The 16506-nt window shown below is 37.7% G+C and overlaps 1 protein-coding gene across 4 annotated transcripts in view; it reads left to right on the top strand.

The window, feature by feature from the left end:
- Positions 1 to 16506, top strand: part of VPS35L (VPS35 endosomal protein sorting factor like) — a 54783-nt gene that overhangs the window by 26420 nt on the left and 11857 nt on the right. For all 4 annotated transcript variants that reach the window (XM_054212922.1, XM_054212921.1, XM_054212924.1 and 1 more), the window contains 5 exons: positions 1158 to 1221; positions 3152 to 3250; positions 4073 to 4150; positions 5045 to 5159; positions 15508 to 15647. In XM_054212922.1, the coding sequence (XP_054068897.1) occupies positions 1158 to 1221; positions 3152 to 3250; positions 4073 to 4150; positions 5045 to 5159; positions 15508 to 15647 (496 nt within the window). The remainder of the gene's footprint in view (positions 1 to 1157; positions 1222 to 3151; positions 3251 to 4072; positions 4151 to 5044; positions 5160 to 15507; positions 15648 to 16506) is intronic.

Raw genomic sequence — 16506 nt, 5'->3', positions numbered from 1 at the left:
CTGGTTCAGGAAGCTCCCAGCCCATTGTGTAGGGCTTGCTGACCCCCGTAACAGCTGTTGGAGGATAAAGGCTGTTGCCTTTAGACTGGTAGGGGTCTGATTCAGAATTGAACTGGAAACCTATAACTGACCCGGAGATCTCATTACAAGTCTTCTGAGCCTTTCAGAGCCCATCAGTTGACTCTTTTGATTGGCAGTGCACTAATGAGCTAATCAAGCTGAGATTTTCTTTCCTCCTTTACTGAATTTGTATAATAAAACTATTGTTCTCTTCCCATCTGGTGTCTGAGCTAGGAAATTGGTAACTGATATACTAAAGGTCAAAGCTGGAGCCAAGTATGTGACAGTAAAAGGATTAAATTGTATTAGTTAGTTGTAATTTGACTTTTTGTTCATCCATTTTCAGTGAAACAGGTTTGACTTATTGGATTTTCATGTGATGTAAATTTATTTCAAATCAGATTTGGACTCTTGCTATAGAATAGGTATCTGTGATAATCTTGAAAAGAAACTCTTTTTATGTATCAGTTTAGTTCAGTTCTTACTAAAACATCAAAAAGGCAACACTGTAATGGGGTGATGTTAATTATTTTTTAAATTACGCAGCAGGGTTAGTAAAAAGCAAAACAAAAACAACCCCCCCAAACCAATAAACTAGTGTCGTTTCTAAAATAAATAGATGAACTATTACATAAACTATTTAAAGTGTATTTTAAAGCCTTTTCCCCTTAAATAGGATAACTTTCTTCTAAAAATAGATTTACTAATTTCTTTGGGTTTTTATAATCAGTTCCTACTCAAGTTCTCCTGTTCTAACATAAGACTGAAGCCATTTGCTTGCTGCAGAAAGAATATTAGCTTAGCTTTGTTCTCTTCGTGCCAAAATCCGAGTTTCTGTAAAATCTAAAGACACTCTAGCAACTTTTACTTTTTCTTTAAATTTGGAATTTAGTTTGCTGCATGGTTGACTTGGTGATATTCATATTAAAATTAGTTTTATTGCTTTATAACTCAAATTGTGAGCTTAGTGTCTTAGTGTGCAATGAATATTTTATATGGACATAACATTATTTAAAGTAGTATATATCATTTGAACCTTTACAGATAAATAAGATAAGCAATATTCTAAAATGTACTGCATAAATTTTCTCTTATAGTGCACTAACACTTGAGGATGAGAAAAGAATGTTAGCAGCTTTGATAAATGGATTCATAAAAATGGTGAGTGACAATTGCATGCAACTGTTGCGATGTACCTTAGAGCTCGGATTTTCATGAGGTCCCCAGGAGAAACAGGTGCCTATGGAGCTGAATCGGAGACTGTGTCTGACCTGCTTAAGACAGAAGCTGACGTGCTGCAATATGAGAGTTGAAAGTGCACACGTTGTTTATTTAATCATATTTTCTGCTAGTTTTTCAAATCTCATGTAAAACATGGTAAGTATTTAAAAGTTAAAGAGCGATTAAAGTCTTGCAAATTATAGCATCAGAGAGGTCACTGACTTATGTGAATGAAGTTCCACTACCCAGCTCTAAGTGGAACCAATACCAGCTTTAAAAAACACAAAGTAAATATAACTTGCATGTTATTCTTGGTTTTGTTTATCTTCACTTACAAGTGAGATAATTTGTATCACCAAATTAGTAGTCCCAAAACCCACCAGTAGTTATGTCTTGAAATTAATTTTCAACCCCTCCCTCTCTCTTATGCCAGTAAATTTTTTTGTTCTTGTCTGTTTGTTTGAGATTTCAAGTTGTTTTACGTAGATGTTCTCAAGGTTTTTTTTATTCTCTAACCAGGTACTCTCAGTGCTTGGCTTTTCTTTCACAAAGTCAGAGCTGACAGGCTTCATCTCTGCTTGTCCTCTTCGTTCTTTGTTGCAATTTTATGAATTTATGTCTAGATGGTTGCTTTCTCTTCAGCTATAGTAATTTGCTATTTAATATGTTTTTAATATAATTTTTTGTTATTAAGCTTTATATGCAGTATAATATTGCATAATTTCCTTTAGGAGGATTTCCCACATTGAATTATATTTGATGTGGCTTTATAGTCTTGGTTTAGGGGGGGGAAAAAGCCCGTAGCAGCAAAATGACTAGTTATAAATTTTAAAACAGCACACATTAAGATGTGGAGGGAAAAGCAGTTGTAACAGTCATCCTTACAGTCAGGCTTTTTTGTGGAAAATGTTATGTTTTTAGAGAAGCTTTCTTGAGATGAGGACTCAAGAATCAGCAGTTGCACAAATGGAGCAATGGCAAAGACAGTTGTCTGCAATATAAGAAGCAATCCTTTGTTTTTCTGGTGTAGTTCCTCTGATCTTTCACTGTATAGATTAAATGTAATTTTTATTTTAATTCTGTAAAAACTTCATTCCCATGTGGCTTGAGAAATAATAAATAATGCAGCCTTTACTTCTATTAGAAAAAAAAAATCCATTTGAATACACAAATGTAGACTGCCTGGAGACTGTTTCTCTTGCTGGGCTTTTAATTGACAGCTGAGACACTCCAGCTGACAGCACTTAGTTTTTTAAAATCTGGAGGGTTGGAAGTAGAGTGCTCTCACACAAGGTTGTTTTTGATTTCTCTTCTTTCCTGCCAGCCTGCAAGGTTGCAGGCTTTTGCCATACTGTATAAGCGTATATTTATTAACCAAACTCAAGGAAAACCTGCTTCTCTTACTGGTATATCTAGTTAGGACGATGCTAATTTCTCATGGAGGCGCTGTAGCAACTAGAAATTACAGGAATCTGAATACAGATTCACTGATCTATTTCTGGTTTTCTGGGTTTGTTTTTGTTTTACCTTTTTAAGTATGAACTATACCAAGACTTTGCCCCTGTTCCGTAAAGAGTCAAGAGTTCTGCTAGTTTTGAAAACACTTCACAAATCTAGATTTAAATTTTGTATTCCTGATAACTACTTGATCTGTGAAGTAGAAGATTATGTGGAGTATGGACAAAAAAACCCAGCAAAACTTTGAAGTTTCCCTGAAGGTTAAGTATAGGAAAGCAGACAGTTAAACGGACTATTTTGTTGTTAGTGGTGAGCTTTTTGAATGTCTGTGGTTTATCTGCGTGCAGTTTTATATTTCTTAAAGTTAATGGCCTACAATGGTAAAATCTAGGGGGGGTTTTGTCTTTTATAGGTTTCATTTGGCCGTGACTTCGAACAACAGCTGAGTTTCTATGTTGAAGCCAGGTCAATGTTTTGCAATCTGGAGCCTGTTCTTGTGCAGTTGATTCATGTAAGCTACAGTTTATCTACATTATCATAATAAGTGGGGATATATTTGCAGTTGTCCCATTCCCTGCCCAGATTATTGGTCTGTCAAAATAAGTCTGAAGTCTTTTTATCAGGTGTTTTTAAAGTAGACTTTGATCTTGTCTCTCATTTTATCACTCCAAACTCTCTGAAGTTCTTGCTTGACAGGCATGCGTGGTATCATTGCAAGAAAGAAAACTGGCTATCTTGCAAGAGATTTCATGTCTAATAAAATAAACGTCACTTTTGTGCATTCAGAATTTGGGTTCGTTCTTCTATAATCCTCTATCTAGGAGAGATTAGACTGTATCTTGCTGCAGATATAGGCAGAGCCCTGCTGTGATTGCGAAGGTTAATCTCTGTTCTGTATTGAGTCACATGTCAGGTGAGCATTAGCTGCAGCTGATTCCTTTGCAACATTGTATCTTTTCTTAAATCTTTCTATTATTTTGTTTGTTTGTTTGTTTTTTAATAAGTGTGTTAGCTAGAAATCATGATTTTTTTTATGCCAGGAAGGAGGTGATGACAGCACTCTAGCTGCGAAGCAAGGGAGGATCTAAAGCCTTGAATAAATCAACAAGTCTACATTCACAAACCTTCAGAATCATATTTGCTTTAAGGAACAGTCATTAAAATTCTCCAAGTAAAAATGTAATAGTACAGTAAAGGCACACCATATCAGGATCCCTTTTGACAGTTTCTGTTCTCTAAATGCATGCAGTAAAACATGCAGTTTGTTATTTGCCACTGACCTAATAAATCTGTGCATTTTTCTTAATTACTTGCTTTTCTTTTTTACGCGTAGTCTGTGAACCAACTAGCAATGGAAACAAGAAAGGTGATGAAAGGAAATCATTCCAGAAAGACTGCTGCGTTTGTCAGGGTAGGTCTTAACTCTAATAAACTTTGAGCCTCCCTTCTTAGCAGATAATACTATCTGCTGCCACCTAAGTTTATAATTTTTGTAAAAACAGTATGTTGGTATTTTTTAACACTGTTTGTAGTCTCACTTTCTCTTGTTACCATTGATCTTTACTCTCTAAAGCTAAATGCTGCCATTTAAGAAAAAAAGACCCAAAGCACCTAATAGCAGCTCTGTGTTAAAAAAGAGCAGCAAGATTGACTCCCTCTCCAAAGGAAGGTTCATTGGAGAGGTAGTTCTGTGAATTCTAGAAAGCTCAGCTTTTCAAATTGTATTTGAAATAAAATACTTATTTTCTATTTAACTCAATCACAGAGAAAATGGGAGATAGGGCGAAAAGAATATATTTAAACTTCTGTCTCATAATATCAGTGTTGATATGCTGAAATCAGTGTCTGAATTTCAAATAAAGTGCTCCTTTCAGCTTTTGTGCCTCCAAGTTTATATAGATATGGTCAAATGAGCTTTGAACTATGCATGGGCTATGCAGGTTGCTTGCGTTCCCCTCTTCTCACCTGAAGCTTAGCAACTAAGATGTCTTCGTCTTCATGTGTTTTGAAGGTGTTTGCATATGCTACCACTAATTAATGGATTTTTGTTTACGGCACCTGTGTATGGTGCCCTGGACAAAGGCTAGCTAAGGTGGCACTGGCCATATTCTGTATGCACGCCTTCTGGGCTGCTGCAGTAGGTCTAAAGCTGCAGCAGGCTGCACTACATCTGCCGCCTCCCAAGTACACACTATGCCCCTGCTCTGACAAGTTCCACACACGTAATCATGTATGAAATCAGTAATGATTGCTGTAACTCTGAGTTAGGAATTTTCTTCAGTTTAATTTTTTTTATTTGCTTTAGGCTTGTGTTGCCTTCTGCTTCATTACAATTCCATCTCTGAGCAGTATTTTCACACGTCTTAATCTGTATCTACACTCGGGACAGGTTGCTCTGGCAAATCAGTGCCTTTCACAAGGTAAGGCATGAATTTGTCTATGTAAAGGTTCTCTTATTTCAGGAATATTTCTAGCTGTGGATAATAACTTTGTTGAAATCCTAAGTCATATATTTGAGGTAATTAAAATACAGCCCTGTTTCAAGCAGTGTTACAGTGATTGTCATATTAAAGCGGCTCTTAATTTCTGACACTAATCCTGTGATCTAAATAACCCAGACAGCTGACTGTAGTTGACACGGTCGTTGCTGTGAGGTAGGTTGTCCTAAATGACTTAGAAATTATGGAAAGCATGGAATGTTTTTCTCCTGCATAATTATGCAAGAGCTCTAATCACAAATGATGTGCTTTATTATTACCATGCAAAAAGAAACTAGTTCATCTGTGTAGTAGTTCACAGGCTGACAAAATCCTGCAATGAGCTGAAAAAGAATTACAACTTAAGTAATGACACCAGAAACTTGCTATCGAAGCATGTGTGTGATAAATGCTTAACTAAGAAATATGCCACTATATCAGATGGAACAATGGAGTAACACCAGATATTATGAAGAACAAAAAATATGTTTTCTTTTTTTTGATCTGAATTATTGATTGAATCAGGGCCAGTTTTTAGCTATCCTGTTAGCTCAGTCTTAAGTAATTGGAAATTCTGACAAAAAGTGATTTGGGGGAAAAAAATTGGAGCTACTCTGGGACTAGAACGAGCATTAAGTCTACATCACTACTTAATATGATCTTGTTCCCGTCACAAGTAGAATACCTATTCTGAAAGTCTTCTCATACTTTTTAACTGTTCACAGTATCTTTCTTTTCCTTTTTAAAGTGATGTGATTCTACTTTGTTTTGTAGTTTTAATACTGTCTTTGAATGTCTGCTTTCCAGTGGTAAATCCTTTTCCTTGACATGTTTTTAGTGGAGCTGTGAGAGTGGTAAATTGGATTACTTTGCAGCATCTTTTGTTGTGGCTATTAATTCTTTGTTTTAGCTCTGTGCTTCTTCACGAGAGCTTGTTTTCCAAGCTCTGCATTTACCAGTGAGTTCCAGCTGCACAAACAAGCTGACTTCGGATGCTGATTACGACTTTTTAGTACAGGGTGACTGTTATGTTCCTTTGTTTTGAATCTGATGCTGCCCATATAGCAAAGCAGAGGGATTTAGAGTAAAGCTGGCTGTTGTGTCCAAGCATGTTTTGCAAATAAAAGATCTGCAAAGTCTGTTGTTGTGCAATTAATATTGTGCAGTTTCTTTGTAGATAATAGAGTTTACCAAAAATTGACTAGCGTTTTCTTCCTATGGTGTTTTGTTTAATTGACCAGCTTAACTTATCCTTTGTACCAATTTTTGTTATTGTTGCTGTGTTGCAGTGCATCTCTTGTTGGAAGCCAATCCAAAGCAATTTTTCTGTAATATTTGGTCTTTGAGGATTATGACATAGAATCACAGAATGGTTTGCATTGGAAGGGACCTTAAAGATCATCTAGTTCCAACTCCCCTGCCATGGGCAGGAACACCTCCCACTAGACCAGGCTGCTCAAAGCCTTGAACACGTGTCCTGCCATGTTAGGACCAACTCTGTGGTTTAATAATCTTTCCATTTATAAACTGCTTTTCCAATATTTTTGTGATCCAAGTCTTCTCTGAGTGAGACTCCTGGGCCCCAACAATTGTCCAGATTTTTCAGTGTGGAAGTTTATAAATGTGCACAGCTGCTGTTTGACATATGCTCGCCGAATGATTAATAGGATCCCCATTCTGAAGTCTTTTAAGGTAGCAGGTATATGCAATCTATTATGAACTCAATCTCTAAAATGCTTATTTATTAACCACTCTGTCCTGACTTTTAGACTCAGGAGCTAGAGAGAGCAGTATTTGGTCCATTTCAGCTTCTGTTGAAATGAAGCACATACAAAACTGTGATGTTCAGTAACTCACTTTGATTACCAAGGTTTTATTCTTATACACTTTTTTCCTTCCTTAGAAAAGCTATTTTGGGCATAATTTGTGTTCAGAGACATGTCACTTGCATGAGTAATTTAACATGTGTTAACCAGTTAGGCAACAGTGACACCAGTCTTGGGACATTTTTTGTGATCTGTCTTTGCATATTCTGATGTATCATAATCAGATAACATGTCCTTGAAAGTTACTTTTAACACAGTTTAGTCTGTATCTCAACTGAATGCATTTCATGTGTATAAGAAGTACTGATTAATTCATAACAGCAAATTTAAATCCAGTCAGTTAACTGAGTCAACTGATGCCAATTAGGCACTGATCTACTAAAACCAATGCAGCATGAAGTGAAGTTTTAAGAGTGTGCAATTAATGATAGCATTAGGCTAGGAACTGAAATTGTGTCTTGTGTTTAACCTTTATTTCATGCTGATTGGCATTAGCTTAATCAGTTTAATATTGGAAAGAGAAATAAAACTGCAAGGTAATGTACCTGATCTGATAGCTCAGTAGTGGGGCAGGCATGTGTGCATGTGCATGCAGTTTCTCTTTAAACATTTCAGCTGCTGTTTTTAGCAAGTTAAACTCTTGTATTTGTTTTAAGTTCCTACAGGGAGTCTGCTATTTCAGTGAGTTGAATTTTCACTTAAACATGTAAGAAAATTGAATTTCACAGAACAGACTTCTGTTGGCAATAGGAAAATTTCTCTAATTGCCAATATATCTAACTTGAAAAAGGAGAATAATTACCTATTGGGGTAGTTAAGGGGAATTTAAAAGATGGCTTTTTAATAAAGAGGATGTGCACGTCATAACAGTAAATAAAGTTTGCTAATCTGAGGATTGCACTGGTAAACTACCAACAGCTGGAGAGGCACAGCTAATCTGCTTGTAACGGGAGGAGTTTGGTTTTGCCTCATTGCAGGCTCCAGGGCAGCACTAGTAGACCATCAGTCCTAGTGTCTCACTGTTCCAATTTCCTCCACCAAATCCCAGCCTTGCCTGCTGGGATTTGCCACACTGTTAATCAAAGCAGTTGTGTGGTGCTTGTTTGACCTTACCCAAATACTTCAGTATTAGAAAACTGTAATTGTAATTTTTCTTGGAATAGATTTTCTTTAATATAATGAAATGGGTCAGAAACATGAATTTATAGGCTCATGAAAAGTCCAGTGTTAATGTACTGGCAGATGTCTGTCCAGGTATGCTATTCAACATGTATTAAACATAATTATTGTGTCTCATCCCCGGCTGCTAAGAGGTGCTTTAAATTGAATGAATCTCTAATTACGTTTGGAATGTTTTAGGTGATTTTGTCCTGGATGCATAGCTTGTACCTCTGGAGAGCCCACTAAAAGCCCAACTTAGAACAGAAGATGCTAGATTTTACAAAAATGTGCTTTCCTTTTTTTTTTTTTAACTGAGCCACAGAATGCTGCGTGCTGCCAATGTAGAATAATAAATTCCCATCAGTCGTGCTTTCTGTCATAGGGAGTGCTTGGACTGAATTGAGATTAAATGCGCGCTCTGTTGTTTCACTTTTCTGGATTTTTGAGATATAGGTGTTATTTTAATTGCATGTATTTCCTCCCCGTGGAAACGCTCCTTTTGCCTGTCAAAGAACAGACAGCATGATTTTTTAATTGGTGACAACAATTGGTCACAGCATTCAGCAGGTGGGTAAAGATGACGCAACTTTCTGGTAATGTGTGTTGAGCAGCATTTTTATTTTAAAGACTGTGAAATCCTTGCCTGGCTTCAGAAGTAACACACTGAGCGAATAAAGTAATTCAGCTGATTCTGTGTGACTAATTTCACTGGGATATTGTTGAATGTAGAACTTTATAAAAATGGAGATTCTTTGTCCCCCAAATCAACTGACACAGATCCTTATTTTGTTTAGCAAATGCAGATTTTAATTCTGAAGCATACATTCTTAATGTATTTCTTTATATTCGTTCTGTTCTTCAAACATAGCTGCAACACGGTTTCAGTAGTAGACTGCAAAAGGAATTTCTCTTTCTACTTCAGAAAGTGTTACTTTTCCATGAATGTTCTCTAAATATGAGAGGCTTCAGCCACACTTCAGAGAAAGTATGGTATGGAATATCTAATAAGTAATTTTTAATCATGGTCTAATAATTTTTTAGTGTATTTTCTCAGTAGCATTCGATAACGATTTTTAGTAGTCCTTCCTAATCTCCTAAAATCTTTGTAGATCTGAGGAATATAAATATATAGCGAATTTGAGGTAAAGAATTTAGAGAAATAAGGACCTGAAAAGGTTTTCGCAATTACAGATTTTGGGATTTCTTGGCTCATACTTTTCTGGTGAGATCAGTATTCACTGTCTCTCTTACGTTTTTTAATACCGTTTTCCTTGAAGGCAGCAAAGTAGCTTTGGGAGAAACTGATGCGGCACTGTTTTCCTTACTAGTAATACTAAATGTTGCTTTATTTGAACAAAATAATGACTCGTGCTGTTACCTGGGATTTCCACGCCTGCAAACTTCTCCCATTCACTGAGCTTTTTCTTGTTCCTCCCTTTATCCCAGACAATAGCTTTTCCATATGGTTTGAGAGAGATGACGTCTCTGTCTCTGTTAGCTTTTCAGACTGGCATTTCTGATCAGGTTGTCAGTCCTTCAAGTCTGTCTGGCCCATGACCTGTTTTCAAAAGTGTCTGGTAGCATCTCATAAGGGAACATACAGGAAACAATAATGTAGAATGATGCTTCCTAGCTCTCAGCTGCAGGCGGTCTAAATACATCCTTCAACAAAGGTTGCATATGGACCACGGTATTTCATAAAATAGATGGACCAATACTTACGAATTTAATTTTTTAATCAATTTTTACTTTTTGGCCTTTGTTACTTCATGTGACAGTGAGTTCCACAGTTACATGCAACTTGTAAATGTGCTACTTGGGGATTTATTTCTGTATGGCTTTTAAATGTTAGCTGGGTGTTTCAGGGCGTGCAGCTCAGCTACTAGTGATAATACTGTGAAATATTCTGTCAGTCTTGCTTCATTTTCTTCCTGCTACCTATGAGGTGATGGAGTTGAAAGTTCCTGAAGAATTTGTGTCAGTATGATTTTTTTCTAATGAGGGAACGGTTCCATGCCTTAGCACGTTTTTAATCTTCTTTTTATCCTTTTGGAAATGGGAAGGTCAGGACTGTATTCCAGGTATAAATGCCCAACACCTATGTAAATGATACAATGACGCTTCAGTTTTCCATTACTGTCCTAGTGATTCTTGCAATTGCCTTGCCTTTTCAACAGCTGTTTAGGATGTCGTTTTCAGGAAACCATCTATAATGACTCCCAAATCTTTCATGAGTGTAAACAGCCTATTTAGAGCTTATCTTTCTATAGTTACAGTAAGGGCTGTTTCTTTCCCCGCGTGCCTTACTAATATTAGATTTCATCTGCTACTTTATTGCTCAGAATCATGAGCTCCAACTGCGATGCTTTGCAGTCAGGTTCCAGACTAGCCTGCAAACATTGTCACCTCCCAGCTCATCGTAAGGACCTGTCTCTCTGCAAAACTTTAAGGAACGCAGAAGTCATTTCACTCCACTGTGAAAACTTGTCATTCCTGCTCCCTTCCCCCTCCATCCCATCCTTTATTAAGTTATGAATCCTCAGGAGGACTTTCCTCCTTATCTTTTGTCAACTTAGTTGTTTTAAGAACCTTTTCTATGAGGGACATTGTGAAATGTTTTTTTAAAATTTAAGTATTTATTGGCTGGGTCACTTTTAAACACAAACCTGATGGTTTTTTGGAAAACTTGAGAGACTTCTGAGGAATGATTTCTTTCTGCAAAAACCATATTGACTCTTCAGTTTTGTATCATGTTTTTCCATGTATCCGCCTCCTTTGATTATTTTTTTTTTTCTACCACATATAATGAGGAGAAACTACAGTATTTAATTATAGCATTTATTATTGCAAAGTTTCCAGTATTACTAATGGAGCTCTCTGTAGAGACTGCTAATGATACTTTACCTCACAGTCTGTAGGGATTACATGGAATTTAGAGAGGCAGGCTGAAATTTGTGGTGTGGGGGTTTTTTTAGGTTTGGTTGTTTTCTTTTTTGGGTCTTTTTGGGGGGGAGTGTGGCATATGTTGTATTTACTGATTACATTTTAAGAATCAAATGTCTTGTATCCAGTGTTGTTGCTCATACTGTGTGATCTCCCTGTACGACTCTTTCCTTTCCACTTATGCCTCTGTGTGCCTTTGTCCGGAAGTACTACTAAGGCCTTGCAAACAATCTATAATCAAGCTATCCCAAAAACTAGCACGCTTCATCCACATAATTACCTTTCTCTCTGCAGCTAATTCATAGTATGAATTATACAAAATAGTATGAAATAACATATTACATTCCAGTTCACCAAGCACCAGCGCATTTATTTTCTTATTTCATCTTTGTTACTTCAGATAACTCTGTGTAGTTTCTGGATTGGAAGTGATGTGTAGAGGGTTTTAAGACGGAGAATGTTCAATAGCTCAAGGGAAAAACACATTTCAACGATGTGGCAAAACTCTTACAGTGACCTCATCAATGTGAGGAGAAGGAGTTACAAATGTTTACTGCTTCGACAATGAAGCATTGCAATGTGTTACTTAACAGAGTAAAAAAAAAAAAGGGCAACAAAATACCCCATGCTTGCTTCCCGTTAATTTTTTGCACTGGAGTAGAAGGCTTCATTAAATTTCCAACATCTCTGATGTGGAAGCAAAATCTTCAGAGTATTAAAATACGCTTGACAGCGCTGTAGGACACGAAGGTGAAGTGGAATGCAGAAGATGGCATATGGTCCCTGGTTTTGTCCTTTGGGTGGACTTAGCCTTGTGTAATTGTATCCGTGACTAAAAATAGTTTGTATAGGTATGTCAAACTCATTCCCTTTTGCTCTTTGAAGGTGGACTTAAGGAGCTTAATTGTTTTCCCATTTCTAATGGCTTTGTTCCTCCTTGGTTTTTTGCCTGCCTGAAATCTTAAATTAGTACAGTTTAATTGACTGTCACAGATGCAGCGAATACAATGCAAGCTAAATTTTTATGTGTAGACAGATTGATATATAGAAAAATATGGAGGTACATATATTTGTGTGTATGTGTAATTAAATGTGTGTGTGTACATATCATCATGAATATTGACAGCAGCAAAACATTCAACACCAATTTCACTAGCTTTTTCTGTAGGAGAGTATTACTGAAAGTGTTGACTTGGATATCCAAGACTGATAGTTTTTGTAGCCTGAAGGTCAGCATGTGTGCTCGGGGGAAAGATTTATAGGATTATGGTCAACCAAAATGAAGGACCTGCTGTGAAAGGATAAATTTAGCGAAGCATGAAGTATGTCATGTTCGGAGCACTGCACCCAATATTAACAGCGGTCTGGGAAGACTTTATCATGATGATTTGTTGTAATGTGCAGGCTGCTCTCCCCTTATCTAAGTTAACAGTAGCAGTTAACTTCAGAAGCAGTATCGTACTTTAGGCAGATAAGAAAACAGCAGCCTTCACTGGAAGAAGCCTTTATTTATTTATTTATTTTAATCAAGAACATAACGTTGTGGTTTTTGGTGCTTTTTAAGTGGTTCCTTATACCTTTTGGAAGCCAGGAAAAGTGAGTGTATGGGTTTCTCTTAAAACATCTCTACAGTAATAGCTTTATAAATTGACTTTTTAAAAGATATAGAGAAAGCACTGTTGCATAACCTCATAATTAGTGTAATTCAGAATTAAATACTGATGGTTATTTCATACTTCTTAAGAAAATAGCACTTCTGTGACAACCTATTTAGTGAACTTTCCCTTCAAACTCAGAGCGTGTGATGCACACTCTGACACCTCTCTACAAGTGAGTAGGGTGGTAGAGTTTGGAGGACAGTTACTTTTCTTCAAGCTCTTTAATAAAACCTTTGCATTAATGTGAATTTTTATTTTTGCTTCTTGCAAAGCACATATAACTTGGATGAATGTGCTTTTAGTGTTCCAATGAAGAACAAACTTGTGGTTAGCACAGATTGGCTGAACTCCTAGCAAAATGAATATATTCTCTTGTGCCAGTACTTCTGGATGTACCGAAGTAAAATACCTCTCTCTAATAGAAAAGGTGACTACCTGCTTTTATGCTCTATTGCTTTTGTGGCTTCCCTTGCTGTGCTGTGTGAAGGGTAGGGGGAGCGAGGCAAGGAAGAAGAATTCAAAGCACGGTGGCAGCAGCCCGGCAGTGTCCCAGCCGTGCTGAGCCAGTGGCAGTGTGGGGGGCTCGGTGGGTGACCCGCAAACAGCCCCACGGCAGTGGCTGGAGGAGAGCAGCCCCATGGGCAGGGAGGCAGCAGCCGTGGGACTGACGTGCTTAGGGAAGGAAAAGATGGAAGCAGAGTAGCTTGTGGCAGCAAAGGCAGGGCTTGGTGAGCTCTGCGGTGCGGACGGGTGTCTCCTCGCTGCCAGCGGCAGTCCCCTGCGGAGGAACTGGGCGTGCTGCTCCTACTGGGGGCGTAAGGAGGGAGCTCAGGTCTCTGAAGGTGCTCAACCAGGTGAGAAGGCAGCTCTCGTTTGCTGCACTGGCAGGAGGTCAAGAAGAGTAAATGGAAACAAATTGCAGTTATTCATAGCGAAGATAAGAGATTTCGGGTGTGTGCTAAGGCAGAAGTTTAGAGGACAATGTCGAGGACTGATTGCTGGGAGAGCAGGCAGTAAAGGAAGGTGAGGTGCTTTGCAGCTCTTCTTTCATTGCAGAGCCCAATTGCTGCACAGATCGTTCTTTCCCATTATGAAATAGCTTCAGAAGGCAGGAGCATTCTCTGCACAGACTTTGTGTACTTTGGTATGCAGACTATTTTCTGAGACACATTTTTTTCATTTGTCTGGTCATATGTTTTGATTATATGGTGATGTGGGGCATGTGCTTTTTTTTTCTGCTGAGACAACTGTGGAAGTGACAGCAATTCATTTACTTGTGCTAGAATGAACATCTGCTGCTGCTTTCTTTCCTCTAATAAAGCTCAGAGAAAGATTACTTACCTTCCTTTGGGCTGGCTGTGGAAACTTATATGTTGTTTAAAATAAATTTAAAACATTCTTTCACCTCAAAATGAACGTGCAGAATAAAAGGAAGCATGATGTTTGACTGAAGGGGTCTGCTTTCTAAGCACTGGAAAGTTCAGAAGGGCTCGAGCACTTGTGCGCTGAAAAGAAATAAGAGTCAGAAGAATTACAGTTTTTCCAAAGCACATGTTTCCCTGGTATTCCTCTGAGCTTAAATTAGATATCAGTTGGTACTATATTTAGCAAATTTGCTTGGAGTCTCATGTGCTCAAATTAATTTTTCCAGAGCAAGCTCCACTCCTGGAAGTGCCCATGTCTGCCTGTCAGTGGTATCTCTGTCCCGGAGTGTAACACCTCCTGGCTTTCACCAAGAATTCTCTTTTCCTCTATGCTAAAACTCGATTTCCAACCTTCAGTCTCTGTTGCTGTGAAATAAAGATACAGTATTAATTCTGAAGGATGCTTTGAAGTATATGGCTAAACAGCTTGAATGGGATTTGGATACTTGGATATTTTGAAATGTAGCCAAGAAAGTGCAAAAGAATGTTGCTGTCAGAATTTTTTTGCGAACTCTTAGCATATATAGGAGGTCTTCTAGGGTAAGAGGGAAAATACTGTTGTTATAATTTGTGAATATTACCTTAGTAAATTGAGGAATAGATGTTCAAGTGTTGTTTGGGTTTGTTTTGGGTTTTTTTGCAGGATTACAGACATATCAAAGAGTTATGAAAACCCTCTTAATAGCTATTTTGCCAAGGCCATAATGGTGGATAGTTTCTGTAATTCCTGTATTGTGATTCTTGGAAAGAATAATGTTACCTAGGTAACCAGCAGTACTTCAGGTTCTGCTACTATATTAGTATTTTACTTTTAATGATTGTAAATACTTAGGGAAATGAAGTTGTCCATACTTCCTTATAACTTTAGCAGCCTTTTGTGAATGAATTCATGAACAAGTTAGCATGATCTAATAGGCTTTTCTCCCCCTTTGGATTCCCCGTTCTCCTGGGCATTTCTTTAGATAAGTCAATTTTGAATTATATGCAAATTTTTTTTTATTATATGTGCAATATATTTGAAACAGTGGTGTCCTCTTGTTAAGCAAAGGAGAAGAACTGCAATTTCAGAAGTCTTGAATGATGTGGGAACTTTTTTGAAAAAACAGCATCACTTGAATTTCCACAGATTTTGACTCTGAGTCTTGAGTTTCTTTGCAGTTAAACATACGTTCATTTTCTGTAGTCTATTTGAAATGAACTCAAAGCAATCGTTGGATCACAGGCGTGACTGCCATTGTAGCTGGAGCGATAATACAGCAACTATATTTTTATTTTGTAGCTGATGCTTTTTTCAAAGCTGCAGTGAGCCTTGTTCCTGAAGTGCCAAAAACGATCAGTGTAGATGGAAAGATGCGACCTTCTGATGCCTTCCTCCTGGAGTTCCTTTGTAATTTTTTTTCCACATTATTGGTTGTTCCGGTAAGTTGTGCATGTATGAATAGCAGATAGGCTAGTAGACTATTTTGACTTTCCTGTTTAAAAAATTTAGAGTAGACTGGGCTTTGGGGACTGGGAGAGGCAGTGGTTAGCTTTCCACGAGCAAGCTGAACTGATTTGCTCGTTGGCTGCAAAATCATTCACCCCAATGCAAAATGGGGGTAGGGGGAGGACAGTTGTTCAGAGGTGGAGGTACCGCATTGCCTCTCTCAGTAGCACCTTGCACTTAACTGGATTTGGGGCAGAATGAAATCTCGCCATCATTTAACTGTGTAAACATCATTTACTGTTTTAGCAGATCCTTGCAGAGAATTGGTATTGTAGCTGAACACTCATCAAATCTAATACCTGAGGACAGCAAAAATGTAGAGCTCTACTTTCTATTAGTTTCCATTAGTTTCTTTGTTATAGCTTGCCTAATCTTTTGTCTGAAAATAATAATTAGAAGATGTGTTTTGGTATAACCTTCCTCTTCTGATTAATATTTAACAAAATACTACCATTCTACACCCTTCCAATTTTTAACCAGTTGTCAAGTTTAGAGAGAGATATATATGTAATTTTCCTTCCTATATTTTCAGCTATAGCTAAAAGATGAGAAAAAATGGTAAACTGATCTGGAAGACCTGAGATAAAACTTACATAGCCAAGGTATTTTGTTGACCTTAGAGAATCACAGAATTGTAGGGGTTGGAAGGGACCTTCAGAGATCAGCTAGTCCAACCCCTCTGTCAAAGCAGGTTCACCTAGATCAGGTTGCACAGGAATGCATCCAGGTGGGTTTTAGATATCTCCAGAGAAGGAGACTCCACAGCCTCTCTGGGCAGCCTGTTCCAGTGCT

This window comes from Rissa tridactyla, chromosome 8, assembly GCF_028500815.1.
Source record: "Rissa tridactyla isolate bRisTri1 chromosome 8, bRisTri1.patW.cur.20221130, whole genome shotgun sequence".
Taxonomy (NCBI): domain Eukaryota; kingdom Metazoa; phylum Chordata; class Aves; order Charadriiformes; family Laridae; genus Rissa; species Rissa tridactyla.
Note: the sequence above shows the minus strand (reverse complement) of the source record. Positions and strands in the feature narration are given on the sequence as shown.